At 51.1% G+C, this 20,941-nt stretch overlaps 1 protein-coding gene and 1 long non-coding RNA gene across 2 annotated transcripts in view; one reads left to right on the forward strand and one right to left on the reverse strand.

The window, feature by feature from the left end:
* The first annotated feature begins 30 nt into the window (after positions 1-30).
* Positions 31-3,682, forward strand: LOC138144768 (uncharacterized). The gene is made up of 2 exons (XR_011164017.1): positions 31-1,615; positions 1,913-3,682. It is a non-coding gene; the product is annotated as an uncharacterized lncRNA (long non-coding RNA).
* Positions 3,683-4,511: 829 nt separating this feature from the next.
* Positions 4,512-20,941, reverse strand: part of CHRM1 (cholinergic receptor muscarinic 1) — a 25,359-nt gene continuing 8,929 nt past the window's right edge. The window contains exons 2-4 of the mRNA XM_069066179.1: positions 18,345-18,465; positions 17,503-17,596; positions 4,512-9,247 (exon numbers count right to left, since the gene is read on the reverse strand). Coding sequence (XP_068922280.1) covers positions 7,715-9,106 — 1,392 coding nt within the window. The 5' untranslated portion in view covers positions 9,107-9,247; positions 17,503-17,596; positions 18,345-18,465 and the 3' untranslated portion in view covers positions 4,512-7,714. The remainder of the gene's footprint in view (positions 9,248-17,502; positions 17,597-18,344; positions 18,466-20,941) is intronic.

Below are 20,941 nucleotides of genomic sequence, written 5' to 3' on the forward strand. Positions count from 1 at the left end.
AGAGAGACAGGGAGAGGAGAGAAAGAGACAGAGAGAGGGGAGACAGAGACAGAGAGACAGGGAGAGGAGAGAAAGAGACAGAGAGAGAGGAGAGACAGAGACAGAGGCACAGAGAGAGACAGAGAGACAGGGAGAGGAGAGAAAGACAGAGAGAGAGGAGAGACAGACAGAGACAGAGGCACAGAGAGAGAGAGACAGAGACAGAGAGAGTAGAGAATGAGACAGAGAGAGAAGAGAGAGACGGGGGGAGAGATACAGAGGGAGACAGAGAGGGGAGAGAGACAGAGACAGTGAGGCAGACAGAGAGAAGAAAGAAGAGAGAGGAGAGACATAGACAATTAGAGAGAGAGAGAGAGAGAGAGAGACAAAGAAAGAGAGAAAGGGACAGAGAGGAGAGCCAGAGCTCTGTGACCCTGGCTAAGTCTCTTCATTTCTTAATCACCATTTCCTTGTCCCTAAAACAACAGGGTCTGGAGACTAGATGACCTCTAAGGTCCTGACCACCTCATGACGACCCTGTGACAGTTGGACAGGGAGACCCTTGGTGTGGGGTAGAGAGAAAAGAGGGCTCAGACAGAGCCGAGGGGAGCACTTGTGGTTAGCGGGTAGTGTGGGAAGGTGACAGATTTGTTGCTGTTGTTCAGCTGTGTCTAACCCTTCAGGACCCCATGAACTATGACCCAACTACACTGTCCATGGGGTTTTTTGGGCAAAGATTCTGGAGGAGTTTGTCATTTCCAGCTCCCTTTACAGATGAGGAAACTGAGCCAACAGGGTGAAATGACTTATCCAGGGTCACACAGCTGTCTCACAGAATCGGAGGCTTGATTTTTGTTTGTTTGTTTGTTGTTGATTTTGCAGGGCAATCGGGGTTAAGTGACTTGTCCAGATCACATGGCTATTAAGTGTCAAGTTTCTGAGGCCGAATTTGAACTCAGGTCTTCCTGACTACCCACTGCACCACCTAGATTCCTGTAGGTGACAGACCGTACAGAAAACTGAGAGAAGTCAGCTGGGTAGGAAGAGTCAGGTAAAAGCAACGCCACAAAGATCCAGGAAGTCCCCATTGTCAGATGATGCCAGGAGGTCTGGAGGCATGAGGCTATTGGATTTGCAACTTGTGAGATCATCTTTCACTTTGTGAGAGGGGGAGAAGATGGAGGGATGGGGTAAGAAGCCAGCCTCCAAAGTGTGCAGGAGTCATTAAAAGGAGAGGAAGGGGGTGGGGTGGGTGGGGGTAGACTGTTTTTTTCTAGAATATTGATTCCAAACTGTAGAAGAGAAGTAACCCTATGGTTATCGGGATGATAAATTCAAGTGAGTTTTTGGGGGCTAAGGAGAGACCTGAATATGTTTGTAAATAAGGAAGAAAGGAATGAATGAAAACATTTACATACCACGTACCTAGGCCTGTGCTATGTGCTGGGGATACAGAGAGAAAGGTGATACAGTCCCTGTTTCCAAAGAACTCCCATTCTCATTGGGGGAGACTCCGCTGCAGGAGGCCTAAGAAGGCCTAGTGATCTTGAGCAGAGCCATCGGCAAGTGCCAGGGGCACGCAGAGCACATCAGCAGCTGGGGTGAGAGGGTACCTATGGCCTGGAGAATTTCAGAGGTAAGTGACAGGGCGAGTGGTAAGGCCCAGGGGTCCTCTGTAAAATTTGAAGGATGGCAAAAGATGACTCCTTATTAATCCTAGAAGCCTTGTGAGGCTGTGTTGGTCCAGCCATGGTTTGGAGGAGTACTGCACGTGGGCTTTGGGAAGGAGGAATGGGCCTGAGTGGAGTGGGGACTCTGAATTTCTTCTCAAAGGGATGGGGATGTAAGAACAATGTCCACCCAGGAGGGGGAAGAGAGAGAGAAACTTGGGGATGAGGGGTCCCTGAGGCATCTATCTGTTTTTGCTCTATAGGTGCTGATTCTATGTAAGGTAATTTGGAAAAGCTTTCAGCTGAGCTGAGGTCACCTGACAGCGGCTGGGTTTGTTTCAAGTTTCAATGTTTATGGTATTGTTATACCTCTAAATGTTTTATATTGTGAAAATTGGCAAACTTTTGTATCAGTTATGTCAAGCAACTTTTTATAACTTCGATATGAACTAAAGTATATAAAACTTTAGAGTATGAACTAAAACAATTAAAAGAAGCTGAAAAATCACATTATTTGATCGGCCCTGCTAGCCCTGTTTTATAAAGTTTAGTTACTGCAATTTAGAAAACTGACTATTTGTGCCTGTAGTTAAGAGGGAGTTATAGGTAAACTATTTGGCTATTACTTATGAAAGTTGTAAGATTGTTAACTAAGTTATTTGGGGTCATTGTTGTAATGTTAAAACCTAAAATTGGTAACTAATTACCGTGTGAGAAAAAGTACAAAGATCTTGTAGACTCCCCTTATTTTTTAATCTTTTTTTTTTTTTTTACAAGGGGGAAGACAAGGCAGTTGAAGTTAAGTGACTTACCCAAGGTCACTCAGCTAGTCTGTCAAGTATCTGAGGCTGGATTTGAATTCAGGTCCTCCTGACTGCAGGGCCTTTGCACTATTTACTTCATCACCTAGCTGTCCCAGTCCCCTTATTTTCTAAGTTTGCTAGTTCCTGGAAGCCATCTGTGTGGCCAAGGTCATCAAGCCCTGGGAAAAGAGCTTGTTTGGATTATGGAGTTCCTAAACAATGAAAGTGGGTCTCTGAGTATGTACAAATTTGTGATATAGAAGTGATTTCTCATGATTGATCTTTACTCCAGAGTGAGTTTGAACTGAAGAAGAAGAAAAGAAAACAAGTGAAGAATGTTAAGTGAAATCTTGTATCCTGTTTGAATCTTGATAACCTTTTATTGCTCATTGCAACTCCATGAGAGGGAAAATAGCTGTGTCTTAGGGCCCTAAGTTGGGATTGATGAAGCTTGCCATTTGAGGTAAAAGCTCTTGGGATTGTAACTGATACTGTCTTGAGCTTTGAATTCTGGCATAGTTTACTGATGGATCATTAAGTCAATAATCCACTGTTTGAGAGGGGGTGGGATCCTGAATTGTCACAGCTGGAAGTCTGTATCTGGGAAAACGCTGGCAGCACAGCCTTGGCATGACTGAAGAGAAGGACCTTCTGCCTCAGTCTTCCCATCGTATCGCTGCCTTTTGAACAGGAATATTTCTCTCTTATCTGGTTATTCCTGAGACTGGCTATGAGGTCAGATTGTTATTGCATGATTGCTTGTCGACTCTGACTTTTGCTTGAAGTCCAATAGAGCTAAGGATACTTTATACTGCTATATATGTACCCTTGGGTTTAAACCTGAGGGACCAGTTTGAGTGAGCTGGTAGATCAGGATACCCAGAAGATTAGAGAGAGGGAATGAATGATGGGATGGGGCATCTGCCAAAGGAGATGGGACATGGGCAAGAATGAGGAAGCAGGCATGGGTGTCGATCCAGTTCCCGATGCCTCCTGTGTCTGTGACCTTGGACAGGGCATCATCCCACTCTGTGCCTCAGTTTCCCCTTCTGTAAAATGAGAGCTTCTCAAGTCCCTTCTAGGTCTATATCTGTGATCCTGTGATGAGATTACAGATCCTTTAAAATAGCAAAGCATAATATCTGAGTATATGTACATATATGTGTGTGTATATATCACTAGAAGTTTAATCTGTCTGTTGAATTCAATAGGGAACTCTCTGATGGCAAAGATGTGGTAAGCTCTTCTCTGTCTCTGTGTGGCCAGTGCCTAGCACAGGGCCTTGCAGGTCAGCAGGCCCAGGTCAGTGCTTGTGGAACCAAGGTCAGCTCCTAGACCCGGCTAGCAATCACCTTTCCTCTCTTAGGCCTCCACCATGAAATTCTGACCTAGCTGATCTCCATAGACATTTATTTGGAGTCCTTACAAGCTTTCTGGGGCTTTTCAGCAGTGGCCTGTCTGCTGGTTCTGCACAAAGCCAGCAGGTGGGGGTAGTGAGTCACCAATGCCTTTCTGTAGCTTCGTGTGTGTGTGTGTGTGTGTGTGTGTGTGTTTCTGTGTGTGTGTGTAGTGCATTGGTGTGTTTCTGTGTGTGGTGTGTAGCTGGTGTGTGTTTCTGTGTGTGTAGTGTGTGTGTGTTGGTGTGTGTGTGTGTGTGTGTGTGTGTGTGTGTGTGTGTGTGTGTGCGCGCGCGCGCGTGCCAGGAAGTCCTTGGGAGCTTGGCCCCATCCTCTGACGCTCCCAGGGGCAGGTGTCATGATCAAGGATTTGCTCCCAAGTCTCAGACAAACAGCTGTCAAGACAATGCTTCTTGTTTTCCTCACTTCCTGCTCAGCCATGAAGAGCCCTGTTGTTTCTCTGGCCAAGAATGTTTCCCCCGCAGGCCTCCTCCTCTAGCTCAGAAGGGAGGGATGTTTTGGGTGGGCTGATGCCATCTTGCCCATTGGCTATTTCCTCCCTTCCTCTCTTCTCTTTGCTGGCCGGATGCTAGAGGCCAACCTGCTCCTGGCGTAGCTGGATGCTCCTTCCCTGCCCCCCCCCCCCCACACCATGTCCACTGGTCCCTGGAGGAATCGTGCCTTAGGTGCTCTGTTGGAAAGAGTGGCCAGCTCTCCTGTTGTAGACATCTGGAGTAAGTCTCCCCTCTGTGGTGAAGTCTTGTGTGAGCACCCTGACTTCTCCCTTTTCTGAGGGCACTGTCCATGCAGTAAGGCAGACGGAATTCAGGACTGGCAGGCAGTGTACACACACCCTTGGGACCTCCGTTTCCTTGTCTGTAAGATAAGGAGGTTTGGCCTCATTGGATCTCTTCCTTGCTGCTCAATGAATTTGACTTTCAGGTGATTTAATTTAATCTGCACCTTTGATGTAGGAAGGGGCCATTGAAGTCATGGCAAAGTGGATAGAGGGAGGTGGGACTTGGGGTCAGGAGAAGCCCAGGTTGCACTTGCCCTTTCTGACACTTACTGGTTGTGAGGTAATGGTCAAATCACTTGTTTTCTGACCTCAGTTTCCCCATCTGTAAAATGAGGTTGTACTAGATCACCTCTGAGGTTACTTTCAACCCTAAATCCATGATCCTAATGCTCTTAGCCTCTCTGACTCTCAGTTTCCTTCTCTGTAAAATCAGGATCACAAAATTAGGGCCTGTCATGCTAATCACACGGGGTCTTTGTAAGGTTTAAATTTGCTGACGTTCTATGATTCTCCATGATTCTCTTGTCCAACCCCTAACTGTCCTTAACTGTGAGGACCAAGGGGTAGGAGACAGAGTTCGTTTGCCCATATGGGGGGCTTTGGGGACTTGGAATTACAGACAGGCAGACTGGGGCATAGTTTTATCTCCTATACCCTGTGTTAGGCCACCCCATGGATAACAGCCCTGTACCTGACCTGGAGTCAGGAAGACCTGAATTCAAATTCAGCCTCAGATACTCACTAGTCACTTAATTGCTGCCTCAGTTTCCTCATTTGTAAAATGAGGATAATAATAGCACTGTCCTCCCAGAGTTCGGAGGGTCAATGAGATGATACCAGTCAAGTGCTTTGCAAACCTGAAAGCATGACCTAAATGTGGTCGTGATGATGACCAGCCAAGCCTCTCCACAGCACAGCTGGAGTTTTCTTGCTTTTACTATTTGAGCCAAGAATTCATTCCCTTACCCTCTTCCCTTACCCTCTGAATCCTTTAAAGTCCTGTTCCCATGCCACCCCAGGCATCAGGGAGCCGGTCCTGATTTCCCCTGGGTCCGATGACCAATCTTCTTTCTTAACTCTCTCTCAGCACTCTGTCTACCACACATAATAATAAATGCTTGTGGAATGACCGACAGGTGTGGATTCTTTTTGGTGCTTGGGTCTTGTCCCCATGTTTACTAGACTCGGAGTTCCCTGAGGGCAGGGATCCAAGGCCCAGCTACAATTTGTGTCTAACCCAGCACTTCCCACAGTCCTTTACACACAGTAGGAGGTTAATATGTGCTGTATATAATTGAATTTCTGAAGCAAAGGCACTCCAGGAGCTGGCCGGGCTCAGCCTCTGTCTGCCCCTATGCTTCAGGGCTGTTGCTGGGGTCTCTGAAAACAGATGATCAAATTTGAGAACCTGGTCTCATGCAGCAGAACACTGGGCCCTTGTGTATGCTGAAGACTCTTCCTCATGCAAAGGCTCCTGAAGAAAGGTGCTCTGGAGCTGTCATTCCAAGGCCCCTCCCTACATTCTACCAATGGCAGAAGGCCCTGGAGCCACTGGAGGCCCAGAAGCCTGTGGCTGCATCCCCGGGGAACTGGATGTGGAGAGAATCTTTCCTAGGCTCCTCCATCCTGCCAAAGCTGAGAAGCATGGTTACCTGTCAGGAGCTAAGAAAGGACCCACCCATTACCTGCTGCTGTTTGGCTCTTTATTTACACCAAAGACTGGAAAAACACAGACATTCAGGGCCAAGATGGGTCTGGGCAGGGGAGGGGCTGGGGGCTGGATGGCCATGCATGGAACACTGGGTCTGTGGGCACACACATGTGTTGGGTGCCTGGCCTGAGAGCCCAGACCTGAGTGTGTGTATGCGAGTGCTGCTGGGGGTGGGGTAGGGGAGGCAGAACAGAAGGCAGGACCTCACAGCACAGACAGCAAGGGTAGCATGCTAGAGATTTTGTCCTTAGACATCAGCATCTGTGCAGAGTGAAGAGCCTTCCCTCGAAGACCTCGGGATGGGGAGGGCAGGCCCCGCAGTCAGCCAAGGATTTGTCTTTATCTCATGCCAGGACTCCAAAGCAATTCTCCATCTGTCCGTGGGTACCCCTCCCACCCCCTTTCCTTTCCTGACCCAGGCTGGGCTTTATTCTGGGGTTGGGATGGGGGTGGCATCAGCAGAGGCTGGGAGCTGGGGAAGGCTGCCCAGTGGTTAGACCTCACAGGGTGGGGCCAGATCTGCTTTGCTGGAGTTCTCTGCCCATCCCACTCTCACAGCCCACTTCCAAGATGTTCCGGGAACCAGCTGGTCTCTCCTTCTGTGGGGTCCGTTCTCCTCTGTGGCCACCAGAGGGCGCGCCCCTCCAAGGCCACCTTGGCCCAAGTGCTGGGCTCAGGCCACCGTTCCTATGAAGTGCTAACTATAAAGCTTGATTTCTTCCCTCACTATTCTTCTGGTCTGCTTAGGCCTTGGACAAACAAGGCCCAGATCCTCCCGCAGCTTCTTCCTGGAGCACAGTCCATTCCTTTCAGCTGGAAAGCAGAAAAACCTGTTTCTCTGGTCCTCCCTTCTCCTTGGGATCAGCAGGACCTGGGGAGTGCGCAGGGCTCTTGTGTCCCTGGAAGCGGCCTCTCCATCCTCCTGTGCTTACTAAAGTCTCTGCCTTCACGGCCCAAGGCCGGCGCCGCCTCTTCCATAGAGCCTTCTGGTTTCTCCTAGCTGCAGCCATGGCCTCTCTTCTCCAATAATCTGGATTTCTCCTTAGGCCCTATCCCGTTCAATATCCTTATCCGCATATCGCGATCAATTGTGTGCACGTGGTATCTTCCCTATTAGACTCGAAGTTCCTTGAGGGCATGTACAGTTTCATTTTGTCTTTGTAGCCCCCCGCCACACAAGGCATACTGTACACAGTAGGCGCTTAATAAGAACTTGTTGAGTGGAATTGCTAAGGGATGGATGGGTGATATGGGGCAGCTCTTACAGTTGGAAGCTGCGTGTGTGTGCGTGTGCGTGTGTGTGCGCACGCGCAGGGGTGTAGGCGTGGCGGGGCTAGTCTGGACTCGGGTCAGCATCAACACTGCCGAGATGGGGTACGGTGCACAGAGCCAGGGCGCTTTGGGATCTTCCGCCAGCGCCTCTTGTCCCAGCGGCAGAGCAGCAGCAGACGGAAGGTGTCTCGGAAGGCTTTGTTGCAGAGCGCGTAGCACATGGGGTTGATGGTGCTGTTGACATAGCAGAGCCAGTAACCCAGCTCCCACAGGGTCTCGGGCACGCAGTCATTGCAGAAGGTGGACACCAGCACCATGATGTTGTACGGGGTCCAGGTGAGGATGAAGGCCAGCAGGATGGCGCTTAGGGTCCTGGCGGCCTTCTTCTCTTTGACCAGCGAGAAGGTCTTACGCTTGCTCAGCGGCTCCTTTCCTTTCCTCTTCGGCTCCTTGCCCGCCCTCTCGCGGGTCTTCTTGGTGGGGCGTTTCACTGTCTGGGGGGATGCCCGGGGGGGTGGCTTGGCTGGAGCTTGGGCTTCGGGCCCCACCATGGGCATCTTGATGACTACCTCGAAGCCTGCCTCCTCTCCTTCGGAGGACGTCAGGGACTCCAGGTAGCCCTCATCCTCCTCTTCTTCCTCTTCTTCCTTCCAGCTGTAGGAAGGAAGGAGCCGGGGTCCCCAACAACAGCAGCAGCGCCTGGCGGGCACGTCGGGGGAACCTTCGGGGCCCGGCTGGGACCGCTCCGAGCTGCTGCTGCTGCCTCCTCCTACTCCCTTGCCCGGCGTCTCGGAGCCCTGCAGCGCGGCCAGCTCCCTGGCCCTGTTCTCAGTCTCACGGTAGATCCGCCAATAAAGTACGCACATGACGGTGACGGGGAGGTAGAAGGCAGCCATGGCCGTCCCGAAGGTGATGATGGGCTCAGAGAGGAACTGGATGTAGCACTGGCCCGCCTTCACGGTCCGCTTGCCCACCAGGTACTGCCAGAAGAGAATGGCCGGGGCCCAGAGCACGAAGGAGACCAGCCAGGCCAGGCCGATCATGAGCGCGGCTCGCCGAGGGGTCCTCTTGGCGCGGTAGCTGAGCGGCCTCGTGACGGAGAAGTAGCGGTCAAAGCTGATCAGTAGCAGGTTCATGACCGAGGCGTTGCTGGCCACATAGTCCAGGGCCAGCCAGAGGTCACAGGCCAGCGTGCCAAGAGCCCAGTGCCCCATGATCAGGTAGGTGGTGTAGAGGTTCATGGAGACCACGCCGATGATGAGGTCGGCGCACGCCAGGCTGAGCAGGAAGTAGTTGTTGACAGTCTTGAGCTCGCTGTTGACCTTGAAGGAGACCAGTACCAGCAGGTTGCCGGTCACAGTAGCCAGGGAGAGCAGGCCCGTGGTAAGAATGATGAAGGCCACCTGCCATGGGCCCTTCACGGGCTCCAGGACGGTGATGTTGGGGCTCACGGCGGGGGCCACCGAGACGTTCATGTCAGCAACGTGCTGGGCCACATGGGAGATGCGGAGTGGGTGAGGGAGAGGAGGGCCTTCCTCCCCTGGCTCAGGGGGCGGCCCAGCGATTCCCTGGGGCAGGGAGACCGCTCCTGGGCTCCCTCAGGCTGAGACCAGCACCTGAAAAGAGACCACACCAAGCACATTCAGCATCTCCACATCTCCCGAATGGTGCGCTGGGCTGGGTGTGGGGGCACCAGGTAAGCCTGGCACCCCAAGGGCTGAAATAACGGATGCCCTGAAGGCAGATGATCTAGGTCCAGCCCTAGCTTTGACCCTTCTTAGCTGTATGACCGTGGGCCAGCCACTATCCTCTCTTTGCCTCAACACGCCCATGTGTAAAATGGCACACCAACCGAGGAACTAACAAGTTTGTGTTAGGCTGTCTGAACCGGGCCCTTACTGCTGCCAGGCAATCCTTTAACATCTCAGCTGACTCCCCATCCCACTCACCACAGCCACTCTCCTAAACCTTTTTATCCCTCCTCAAACTTCTCATGTTCCTCCCACCCCCTTGGGCCAAGAACTTTTCCTCCTAGTTCACTGATAAAAGAGATACCACTTGGCAGCTAGAGAGCCCTCTCCTCTTCTCCTTACCTGCATCGCCAGGACATCTTTTGCCACCTTAACCCACAAAGAGGTGGCCCTTGTCCTTACCCAGGCAGAGCCCTCCCATTCTACCCATCTTCTCCAGCAGATTGCCCTCCCCACCTGAACTTTCTCACTTCTCTTGAATTTCTCCCTGTCTACTGACTCCTTCCCTACTGCCTGCAAACATGCCTGTCTCTTTTCCACATCCTCCCAAACCCCATCTCTTGATCCATCTGTCATGACAGCCAGCACCCCACATCCCTCCTCCCTTTGGACAGTATACTTGAGAAGACTGGGTCTGCCCTGATGGACGTCTCCACTTCCTCTCTTCTCATTCTCTCCAGTCTGGCTTCCAGCTCATCATTCAAAAGAAACTTCTCTCTCCAATGTTACAAATGGTCTCTTAATCGCCAGATCAATGACCTCTTCTCAGTCCTCCTTCTTCTTGATCTCTCAGCAGCCTTAGGCATTGTCTGTCCGCCTCTCTCCGCTAACAATCTCCTGTCTCTAGATTGCCGCGATACTTGTTCCTCGTTCTCCTTCTATGGACCATTGGGCTGTCTCCTTTGCTGGTTCTTCATCTGGTTAACCATAGGTGCTCCCCAAGGCGTGGCTTGTACCCTTCTTCTCTTTTTCCTCTACACTGTCTTCATTGGTGATCCCCACAGCTCCCAAGGAGTCAACGATCTTCTCTAAGCATATGACTCTCAGATTACTTGGCCAGCCCTAAGCCTCTCTTCCTACCTTCTGTGCCTGTTACACCCTCTCCACTACAATCCCTCAGCTGCCAAACTGATCTCCCAACCACGCCTCCTCCCCCTACTCAATAAACTCCAGGGGCTTCTAGAATCAACTCTAAGATCCTTTTTGGCATTTAAAACCTTTTATTACCTGTCCTCCTATCTTTCCAGGCCCCTGGAAGACATTCCTCCTCTCCCTGTAATCTCCAGTCCAGGAACACTGGCCTCCTTCCTGTTCCTCATACCCAACACTCCATCTCTTGACTGGGAATGTTTCCAGCGGCTCACCTTGATTCTTGGAACACTCTCCCTTCTCATCTTGGCCTCCTGGCTTCTTTCAAGTTTCAGCTACCCCCCTCCCTTAATCTTAATGCCTTCCCACTGAAACGACCCTTAATAGACCCTGTCTATATTTTGTTTCTACATAGCAATCTGTACTCTAGTCCCTTTAGACTGTTAGCTTCTTAAGAATGGGGACTGGGGTTCTTTTCCTTTCTTTGTGTCCCCAGCCCTTAGCACACAGTAGGGGCCTGGTATACAGTAGGGGCTTATATATCCTAGCTGACTGACTGAGAGCATCTCAAAAGGAACAAGTTTGATGGAGACCTGTCAGGGAAGAACATGATGGTGTGTTGTCATGGAAACACTCCCAACCTGGGAGTAAGGAGATCCCTGAGTCTGGGTCCAGTCAGTTTCTAAGTAACCCAGGGTGAGTCATTTCCCTTCTTAACCCTTCACTTTTTTCTTCTCTAAAAGAGGGGAATAGGATTGGATCCCCGAGTTCTCTGCTGCTTCTGACAATCTGTGTTCCAAGGCCACTCTTTGTTGTGAACATCCTCTGTTCCATTATCCCAATTTCTGACTTCTTGGGACTCTATCTGAAGGACATTTCCAACTTGTACATTCTGTGTCCTTGGGCCCCTTCTAGCTCTGGCATTCTATGCTTTATGTTACCTTCCTGCTCCAACATTCATTTTCTAAGGCCAATAGCGGTCTTTGAGCTAAGCTTGAGTGACCACGTACCGCCGCATACCAGGATTCTTGTTCAAGTAGGGTTTGACTCAGTGGTCTCTGTGGGCCCTTTCTAGCGAAGGATTTAGTGATTCTGAATTTATCTCTGCTCCTTCAACTCATCCCTCTGCTCATGGTTCCCCCCCCCTTCTTTCCTGATTTCATCAGCCAGGATTGAGGCAGGACAAAGCCTTTATAACCTCAGGCCAGGATTGCCCTTGAGGGCAGCCCCACATGCTATCATTTGCAGCCTCTTTGCTTCTCTGAATTCTGCTGTGCACCCTCTTTTAGGGCAGGAGGCAGGAGAAAAGGGGGTGAGAGAAGGACCTCTGGCTGGGCACATGCAGAGGGAAATTAAGGGGCTTGTCCTTTTCCCCAGATTTGTCAGAGTCAAGGACTGGTATTGGGAGGACAAGAAGAAAAAAAGAGGTTGGTGAAGATGAGGAGCAGGGAGAGGGTTTGAGGGGCAGGAGCCAGACTAGGGAGACTTGGAAAGGAACAGGACAGAAGGAAGGAAATTAAGTGGGGCAGCATACAGAATCTCCAGATCTCATGCCTTCTTTTTTGAGCTCTGGGGCCCTATTTTGGGGAGTGTGAGGAGCTGTGTATCCTTAGACCAACAACCTAGTAAGATTACTTGTTAAGTCCTTCCAGTCTGCTGGGGGCCAGGCTGTGAAGAGTGTAAAGGAAGAGAAAGAGAGGGCAGATTGGCAGTGAGGGAGGGAGGAGCCTGGAGAGGAAGGAGAAGAGATGATTAGAAGGAGGGGTGAGGAGTTTGAGAACTACTCAAGTACCAAGGCAGTACCAAGGAAGATAAAGGTGACTCCCGAGGTGGCCAGCAGGACCTGGGTTTAAATTCCACCTTTGACACTTGTGCCTCAGTTTCCTCTTCTGTAAAATGGCAGTAATAGTTGTTATAGCATTTAGTCCACAAGTATGATGGACCAACTGTGGGGCCTTAGAACAGGGAATATCAAAGCTGGGAGGAACCTTAAGATAATGAGGTCTGTGGTCCAAACCTCGTCATTTTACAGATGGTGACAGAGAATGAGAAAGGTGGAGACCCCCACCCTTGAGGTAAGTCCATGAGCATTTGGGGATAAGGAGGGGTATTCCTTATGCTAAGGAATCTGAGAGAATCCTGGGAAGAGACTCACCAGGGTCACATAGCTAGTTAGTGTTCTTAATTCCAGTCTAATGGTCTCTTGGTCTCTTGTTTCCCAGCCTACTGTTCCCAGGGTGAGCCCTATGGGATGGGCACTTACAACTGCCTGCAATGGCTGGATGGAGCAAATGATACCTGCTTAACCCTTGGGCACTGGATTGTTCAGGCCTCCCCCCTGCTCTGTCTAGGCCTTCAAAGCAGTTCCACTTGTTGGATCGTAACTGGGACCATCTATCAAAGGAGGAATCATATCTTGGAAATAGGCCTAAGTACCTCATGGGCAAGACTGGGCCAGGCCTGGGAGTCGACATGGCCCACTGACTTGTCAGACTGAGTGCTTTAGCCTCCCCCTGGGCAGAGCTGGAGCCATGGAAGAGCTGAGGTGAGGAAAGGCTGTCTGAGGCTAGGGACAAGACTGCCCCTGAGCTCTGGTGTTTGAGAGAGAATAAAGCAACTTTCTGCACTACAGGACTTGGAGCTAGGAACACCCGAATTCCTGGCCTCAGACACTTTGCCTAGCTCTGCCTCAGTGTCCTTATCTGTAAAATGGCGGGGTAATAACAGTGCCTACCTCCCAGGGTGGTTGAGATTATATATGCAAGGCACTTTACAAAATTAGTAATAATATTAATGGCATCTACGTAGTCACGGTTAGTACTCTTACAGATCATGGTTTAGCATCTTTCTGACTTATGGAAAGAAAATAGAAGCATGATAGACAAGGGCAGGGGTGTGGGCACTCCTGTTTCCTCCTTTGTGTTCTCTACAATCGAGTGTAGATTGTGACACATATGACTTCTTTCTTTATTCTTTGGACTCCCCCCTCCTTCCCTCTGAGCAGGGAGGCTGAAAGACAAGAGGCCAGTCTTTCGCCATATTGGACTGTGGGGCCAGAACCTTTATTTAGATTTTAGCTCTGCACTTACTGTTATGTGACTTTGGCCAGGTTCTTGTCTCTCTCTGTGCCTCAGTTTCCCCTTATATAAAATGAGGGAGTTGGGTGACCTCTGGGTTCTAAACCTATGATCCCATATAAAATGAGTTATCCTGGGAGGTCTCTCCTACTTGAAATTCTGTGATTCTAGCTCAGTTTTGCTTTAGGCACTGGAGGGTTGGGAGGTGGGAAGATTCTGAGCAAAGCCATAAAGAAAAGAGGAGAATCTGAGCACAGCATGGGGGGGGGCACCCCATAGGCCTCAGTTTCCTCTTCTGTGAAATGAGGGGGTTGGATTGAATGACCTCTAAGGTCTTTCTAGCTCTATAGCTAAGATCCTGTGACGATCTGGGCTTGGCTAAATGAGTCCTAGGTCTTCCCAGATCTCTCTCACACACAATAGGAACTGGGTCAATCTCTGTTAAACGAATAAGGGAATGGGAGGGACTGAAGCCAAGAGAATTTCCTGGGAATGATCCCCATATTCACCCCCCTCCTCCCTGCACCTCCCAGTTAGTTCTCTCCCCACTAGGGGGTCCTGAGGGAAGCCTTCCTTGGTCCGCCAGTCCCACTTGGCTCAGATCTCCATTGTCTAAATGCTAGTTCTAGAGTCTCCTGGGCTCTGCTCTAAATTTCCCAATGGGAGTCTTCTCTTTCTCCTACCCAGAAATGAAGCAAGGCAAGGTGTCATGGTTTCCCTGCTTTTTGCTTGCCGCTTTCCCAATGGTTCAGTATAGACCATGGCCAGTGGCTCCTGTAGACTGATTGAGCAGCTGAGGAAGTAAGAGGCAGTATGGTGGAGAGACAAGTGTGGATTCGATTTAGAGTCGGAACCTGGGTTCAAATTCTGACTCTGTTCCTTAATACCATGTGACTTGAAGCAAGTCACTTAACTATTCTGGGTCTCAGTTTCCTCAGCTATAAAACGATTGGACCAGTAATTTCTAAGGTCCCTCCCATGCTCCAAATCTATCATTCTTTGGCAGGAAGTTTTCTGAATTGGCCAGAAGATTGAGTGAGGGGGCTTGAGCTAGGACTAGCTGCCCACTCTGCTACACCAGGAAATGAAGGTGGTTGGCAGTCCAGTCCGCACAGATTGGCATAAGGAACCCTAGGGATGAGACAAGAGACTGTGAGACTGCCTGGGCAAACTCCAGGCAGAAAGAAGCCTCCCCAGGTAAGGGCTGACCTTGACACAGGTGAGGCAATGTTTGTAAATGCTCCTTTCTCCCAGCTCCCCTGCTTGCCCTCTCCCAATATTGTGGATTATAATATAAATATTACAATATATAAATTATTCTGACCCAGAGAAGCTTCCATTAATACCGGGCTGGAACCTCAAGTCATCTGCCAAGGGAAGCAATACAGTGAATAGTGAGCACAGAACAATTCTGTTTTAGAGTCCTTTGATCATCAGAGCTGGAAGGGACCTCAGAACATAGAACAGAGAACATGAGACCTGCAAGGCACCTTAGGATATAGAATAGAAAATATCAGAACTGAAAGGGACCGCAGAACACAGAACAGAGAACATCGGAACTGGAAGGAACCTTCCATTAGAGAAAGTTAGAGGGGAGAGGGACCTTAGATTGCACAATGTGGAATGTCAGAGCTGGATGCAGTTTTAAAGTACCGAATAGACTGAAGGAGGTTTGAGTTGGTCATTATGGGACTCAGGGCAGGAAGGAAAGCAAACAAACAACCCTACTACGAGCCAAGCACTGATCTGATCTCATGTGGTCCTCACCAAATTTCTGGAAGTCAGTGCTAGGATCATCCCCATTGTTGCCTTTGAGGAAGACAGAATGGTTAAGTAATGTGCCCAGGGTCACAGCTAGCAACTTTCTGAGGCCAGAGCTAGCCACTGGGCCACCTGGCTGCCTCTGATGGAGCTTGGATGAAGGGCGGGCTCTTTGGGAGTAGGGTCTGATGGAAAGATGAAGGATTTTAGTCTCAAGTCTAACATTCGAATCTATCTCACGGCACCCACGTGTAATAGACTAAGGAAAAAGTTTCTGCTTGGGGAGAAAAATGCTGCAGGTGAAGCATCCACAGGACTGAGAGACTTTTTTTCACAGATGTGGGAGATTTCAACAGCCGATTCATGTCTCTCAGAATCTGTAAAATGCCTGAAAACCTCTGGTGGGCAAGGCTAGCCTCTTACACCAAACCTTCTTTCAACACTTGCAGGGAATACTATGCAAAGAAATTCCAGAAGAAATCTCTGGGAAATGGAAGCTAGAGAAATGCCCTCAATTAGCCTCAGTTTCCTGGTTTGTCATATAGGGACAAAGATACTCCCAGGGTTATTGTGAAGAAAGCACCATAAAAATAAAATATCATTATTCCAATTAGGAAACAAACCATCAGGGACTAGAAATGGGAATGTTTTGTCACATGTCTCGCCCATTCTCTTCCTTCCCTTGAATTGTATTTGCCTGGCACAGCTGCCCCCCACCCCGAGCTTCCTGAGGGCAAGGCTTGCAGGGCAAGCAACAGTTCTTGCACATGCCAAGGACCCAACAAAAGTTTGTCAACTTGAATTATCTTTCAGGAGTGGTTCTTTAGCTGCTCCAAGATTGTTTCCTCATCTGTCCAATGGGGATTACCATCTCAGCTGTACTTCTCTCTTAGAGATGTATGGAGGATTCAAGAAGATGTGTGTGTGTGTGTGTGTGTGTGTGTGTAAATGCTAGGGCTATCTCCCAGTTAGCTGATAACGACCACAAGACTCTTCCTGGTCCTCCTTCTTCTCCTCCCCATCTTCCCTTTGCTCATCTCTCTCTCTCTTCTCTCCCTCCCTTCACCCCCTCCGCCCCCCGCATTTCTGTGTCGCCCATCACCATGGTACCCACTGCAGAACAGAAGCCGTGCTGGCTTCACCAACTTCTTTCTGCAGCGATCACTCCCCACCCATTTGGGAGGCATTCTGCCTCCCAGCTCTTGGCCTTCCCCCCTTCACTGTCCCCAAGACTGCTTTCAATTCATAGGTTCTCCCTGAACTGGGAATCTTGCCTTTTCCTTCCTTCTGCTTGGCCTGACTCTTTCCAATTCAGAGCACCTGAACCCTTGTCTCCAGACCCAGCTCCTCCCCCAGGTCCAGGTGCTCCTTGGCTGGGGCTCCAGTCCATCTATCTCCCCACTCTGATGAATATCAGCAGGAAAAAGACCCACTCGGTGCCCAGGTGACATGGTAAGGGGAGAAAATGAGGAAGAGGGAGTGGTCTCAAGAAACCAGCCGCAGGTGGGTGGGTGAGGCAGATGTGGGGCTGGCAGAGTCATTTACTTGAGGGGGAAGCTTCTAGGTGGGCAAAGATGCCATGAACTCAGTCCCTGAACTTCCTGAAGTTTTGGAGGAAGCAGTTAGAAAAGGGGGACCTCTTCATGCCAGGGTGCTAGTAATTCTGCAGTGAACAGAGGGTGAACGTGTATGTGCCTGCGTGCACTGTCCATTTTCCCTGGGGTCTGGCCTGCTTGTCTATGGGTCTCCTTTCAATGAGATGATGACTATTTGGATGTGTCCTGAGCCCACATGGGACTTGGAAGTGTGAGCCACCTTCTTACATGGATGTCCAAGGTCATGGACCTTAGACACAGAAAGGATTTGGAGTCAGAAGGGCTGGGTAGGTCTTCCAATTTCTGACTTTGCTAATTCATGTAACCTTGGGCTAGTGCCTTTCCCCTCCTTGGCCACCATTCTCTCCTGTGTGAAATGAAATGGCCTTTGAGGTTCCTTCTGGTTCTGGGTCTCATAAAATGACCTCCCAGAGGGGAGCCCCGCAATTGCAGGGTGCCAGGTGTGCATTCATGAAGCTACCTGAGCTGGGCCATGCCAGGCTGTAAAGCTGTAAGTAAGGTCTCTCCCCTCTCGGTAGTCCCAGACCATCCCAGATTCAAGCCTTGGAGCCTGGGCGGGGCCAGGTCTCCCACCCACCTTGAGGTTTGGCTCCTCCTTCTGCCAGGCTGCCGGGGTTAGTCCATCCTGGCGGGGGCCACAGGCAGGCGGGGTTAGCTTGACACAAGGAACCCTAGGGGATGAAAGGAGTTAGATTCCTGGGACTGAGGGGAGCCACCCCTTGGCACACTAGGCACTGGCACCCGCTGATAACCCCAGACAAGGCAACACCCTCCTGGACAGTTCGTCCGATCGGCTGCCCAGTGCCAGCTGCCATCTGGCTTTGCAGACCCTTACGTCTTCCCTTCCTCCCTTCTCCCTTGAAGTGATTCCCTGCCCTCTGGGGTGCCTGCTTTTGCATTTAGGCTACTCTTATGGGACCATAGGATTTAGGGCTGGAAGTGACCCCCGAGGTAATCTAGTCTAATTCCATTCATTTTACCTCAAAGGAAAACGAGGTTCAGAAAGGTTAAGGGACTTGCCCGGTGTCATGGCAGAGTGACCATCCAGTCTGTTTCCAGAGACCTTCAACCCACCCGAGCCCACACCCCTATCCCCGGTTCTGCCCCTCCCCCTCTCCAGCAATCCCCAAACCCAGCCTCTCTCAGCGTTCCCTAAAAACATCTGATTCATACTCTTTGAGATGGGGGGGGGGGCGGTAGGGAGAAAGATTAGGAGTCAAGAACACTCTTATTTATCCCTTCCCCCTCTATTTCCCAGCAGTTACATCTCATGGGTCCCCAGACCTAGACCTACTTTCCCTTCTAGAGTCCAGGTGTCCTCTCTCCCATCCTAGACCTCTCCCTATCCCTGGTTCTCCAAAACCCGGAGTCCCTGTTCTTCCCCCTCCCCTCTCTAATCACACTAAGACAGCTACTCACCATGGAGGTGTGCATGGAAGCGGGGGTTTTCCGAGGTCTCCAGTCCCACTCCCTCCCCAGGGGGACCTCGTCCTCTTGAGGGACCAGGACACTTGGCTCCCCCGGGGAGCTTGGTCCTGTGCTGGCAGCAGGAGAAGAACGATTGTTGATTGGCATGTCCCACCCCCTGGCACGACAGCCCCTGGGGAGGGAGGAAAGAGGGAAGGAAGGAGGGAGGGAGGAACAGAGGGAGGGAAGGAGGGTGGAGCTGGGAGGGAGGGCAGAGAGAGCTCTGAGCTTGAGGTGGCCCTGCAGGGCAAATCTGGGCACTCCCCCACCTTGGGCAAGGGGGGCTGGAACAGGAAGGGGGTAGGGCTGTGTGTGTGTGTGTGGGGGGGGGGTGTGAAGGCAAAAGCAAAGGGCTCCAGGAGGCATAAGAAAAGGAGAGAAGGCGGATACGGGAGAGAGACAAACACCCACACCCACAGACTGCACACAGACCCGAAGACACAGAGAATCTCACCCATATACACACACACACACACACACACACACACACACACACAATCACACACACGCAAACAGCCCTGTGGGATCATAGCCACACAATCACAGTCACACAGACTCACAACTAGGGTCACACAAAGTGGCGCACTGTGTGTGTGTATATGTGTGTGAGGTTGCCACCCCTCCATGCGCTCCCCAGGGCCCCTAACATGTTCCAAGAGGCAGCTCGCATGGGACACAGTGCAAAGGGCCAGGCTGCCACCTGCATGTATGCCCGCTTCACATGGATCTGCCTTCCCAGCCTCATGCAGGTACACGAGATCCCCCCTGGCGTCCCCTCCCCCCTTCGCCCGCCCACACTGCCACCCTCCCACACAGCCATACTCCGGGGCTCTCTGTTCTGCGTTCCCGTCTGTTTGGAAATGACACATTCGTCCTCACGTGAGAATCTCCAGCCTTCAAGCAGACCCAAGGGCTGTGCGGGCCTGCCAAGGTGTGCTCTTTTGGGCGCTCCCGGTGTGGCTGGCCGAGCTTGTGTGTGCCCTGTGTTGTGGGCCTGGGCTCCCAGTGTCTGGGTGTATGATGCGCTTGCTGATTCAGGCCCTTTCCCCCTCCTTGCTCCGCCCCCAACTTTCACTTGGAGAGACAGACAGACAGGCAGACAGACAGCTCTCCGCCCTGCCTGTCAAATTGTGTCTCCCCCCACTCCCACGCAAGGTTCACAACATACCTGGAGATGGCGAACCTCTCCCCTCCTCCCAACCTCACTGCGACTGGAGCTCAGCCTTTCCCCCTTCACTTCTGCCCCTTGCCTCTCTCCCCTGATGCCTCTAGCCCCCACCCCCTCCGATTTCCCTCACTCCCTCCAGGTCCCGAGGCTTCTGGGAAGCCCACTGTGAGCTTAGGCAGAAAGAGGCACTTGGCTGCAGGTGAGGGTGGGGATTTCTAGCTGATGCCCAGGCAGTCCCCAAAGAAGCAGGGGCCCAGTCTGCTTCTCGTCCTCTCTCTCCTCCAGGTCCCGAGGCTTCTGGGAAGCCCACTGTGAGCTTAGGCAGAAGGAGGCACTTGGCTGCAGGTGAGGGTGGGGATTTCTAGCTGATGCCCAGGCAGTCCCCAAGGAAGCAGGGGCCCAGTCTGCTTCTTGTCCTCTCTCTCCTCCAGGTATCCTGTCTGGCCACTCTCCCTTCCTCCCCTCTAGTTGGGCTTGTGTGTTCAGAGTTTCCCCGGAGACAGAACCTCCCTGGGAGCCCTTTGCTATAGAGACCTGGGCCCTATCCCTGCCCTTAGGCCCTGTGGACCTCCTGGAGAGCAGAGGAACAAAGACTGAAGCTGTGATCTTGTGTCTCCTGCCTCCCTCCCAGGAGAGATCCGTTCCTGCCCACCCTGTCTACCTCCTGCTGGACTCAGGGGAACTGACATAGGGTGAGGATGGTGGGGAGGGAGCCTTCTTCAAGGCAAGGCTCAGGGGCTTCCCAAAGGATCCTAGCATTGAAAGCAGTATCTGAACATGCCCATGGGAAACAGCTTGGCTTCTCGGGGGTTTTGGTGTCTGACCATGTCTCCCAAGTACTCCTGTGTTCATGCTGGGAGGCTCTCCCTTTGCACTCTTAGAATCCTTGGCTTCCTCCTAGACTCAGCTCAATGGCCATCTTCTGCAAGGCCTTCCCCTTCTACAGGGAAGCTTCCAGCTCTTCTCGATGTAGCTGTGGGAGATCTTACTTGGGGACATGTAGCTGCCCCCATAAGAATGTGAGTTCCATGAGGACATCGACTGATTCTGTCTTTCTGAATGTTTCAGGAACAGGGCCTGGCACATAGTAATTGCTTAATAATTTCTTGTTGGTTGATTGATTGATTCAGGAAATAAAATGGGAGAATTCATCTAGGGTCTCAAAAGCCGAACTGGAAGAAACATAGAATGTCAGAGATGGGAGAGCCTTGAGAACATAGAGCCTCAGGGACCATAATACAAAGAATATTAGAGCTTGGAAGGATCTTAGCACATAAAATGTCAGAACTAGAAGGGCTCTTAGAACATAAAATATAGAATGTCAGATCTGGGAGGGCCCTGAGAACATGGAATGTCAGAGCTGGGAAGGCCCTGAGAACAT

The sequence above is a fragment of the Petaurus breviceps genome, unplaced genomic scaffold, assembly GCF_028583685.1.
Source record: "Petaurus breviceps papuanus isolate PSGF00001 unplaced genomic scaffold, PetGlider_PUasm1.0 90721, whole genome shotgun sequence".
In the NCBI taxonomy this organism is placed as follows: Eukaryota; Metazoa; Chordata; class Mammalia; order Diprotodontia; family Petauridae; genus Petaurus; species Petaurus breviceps.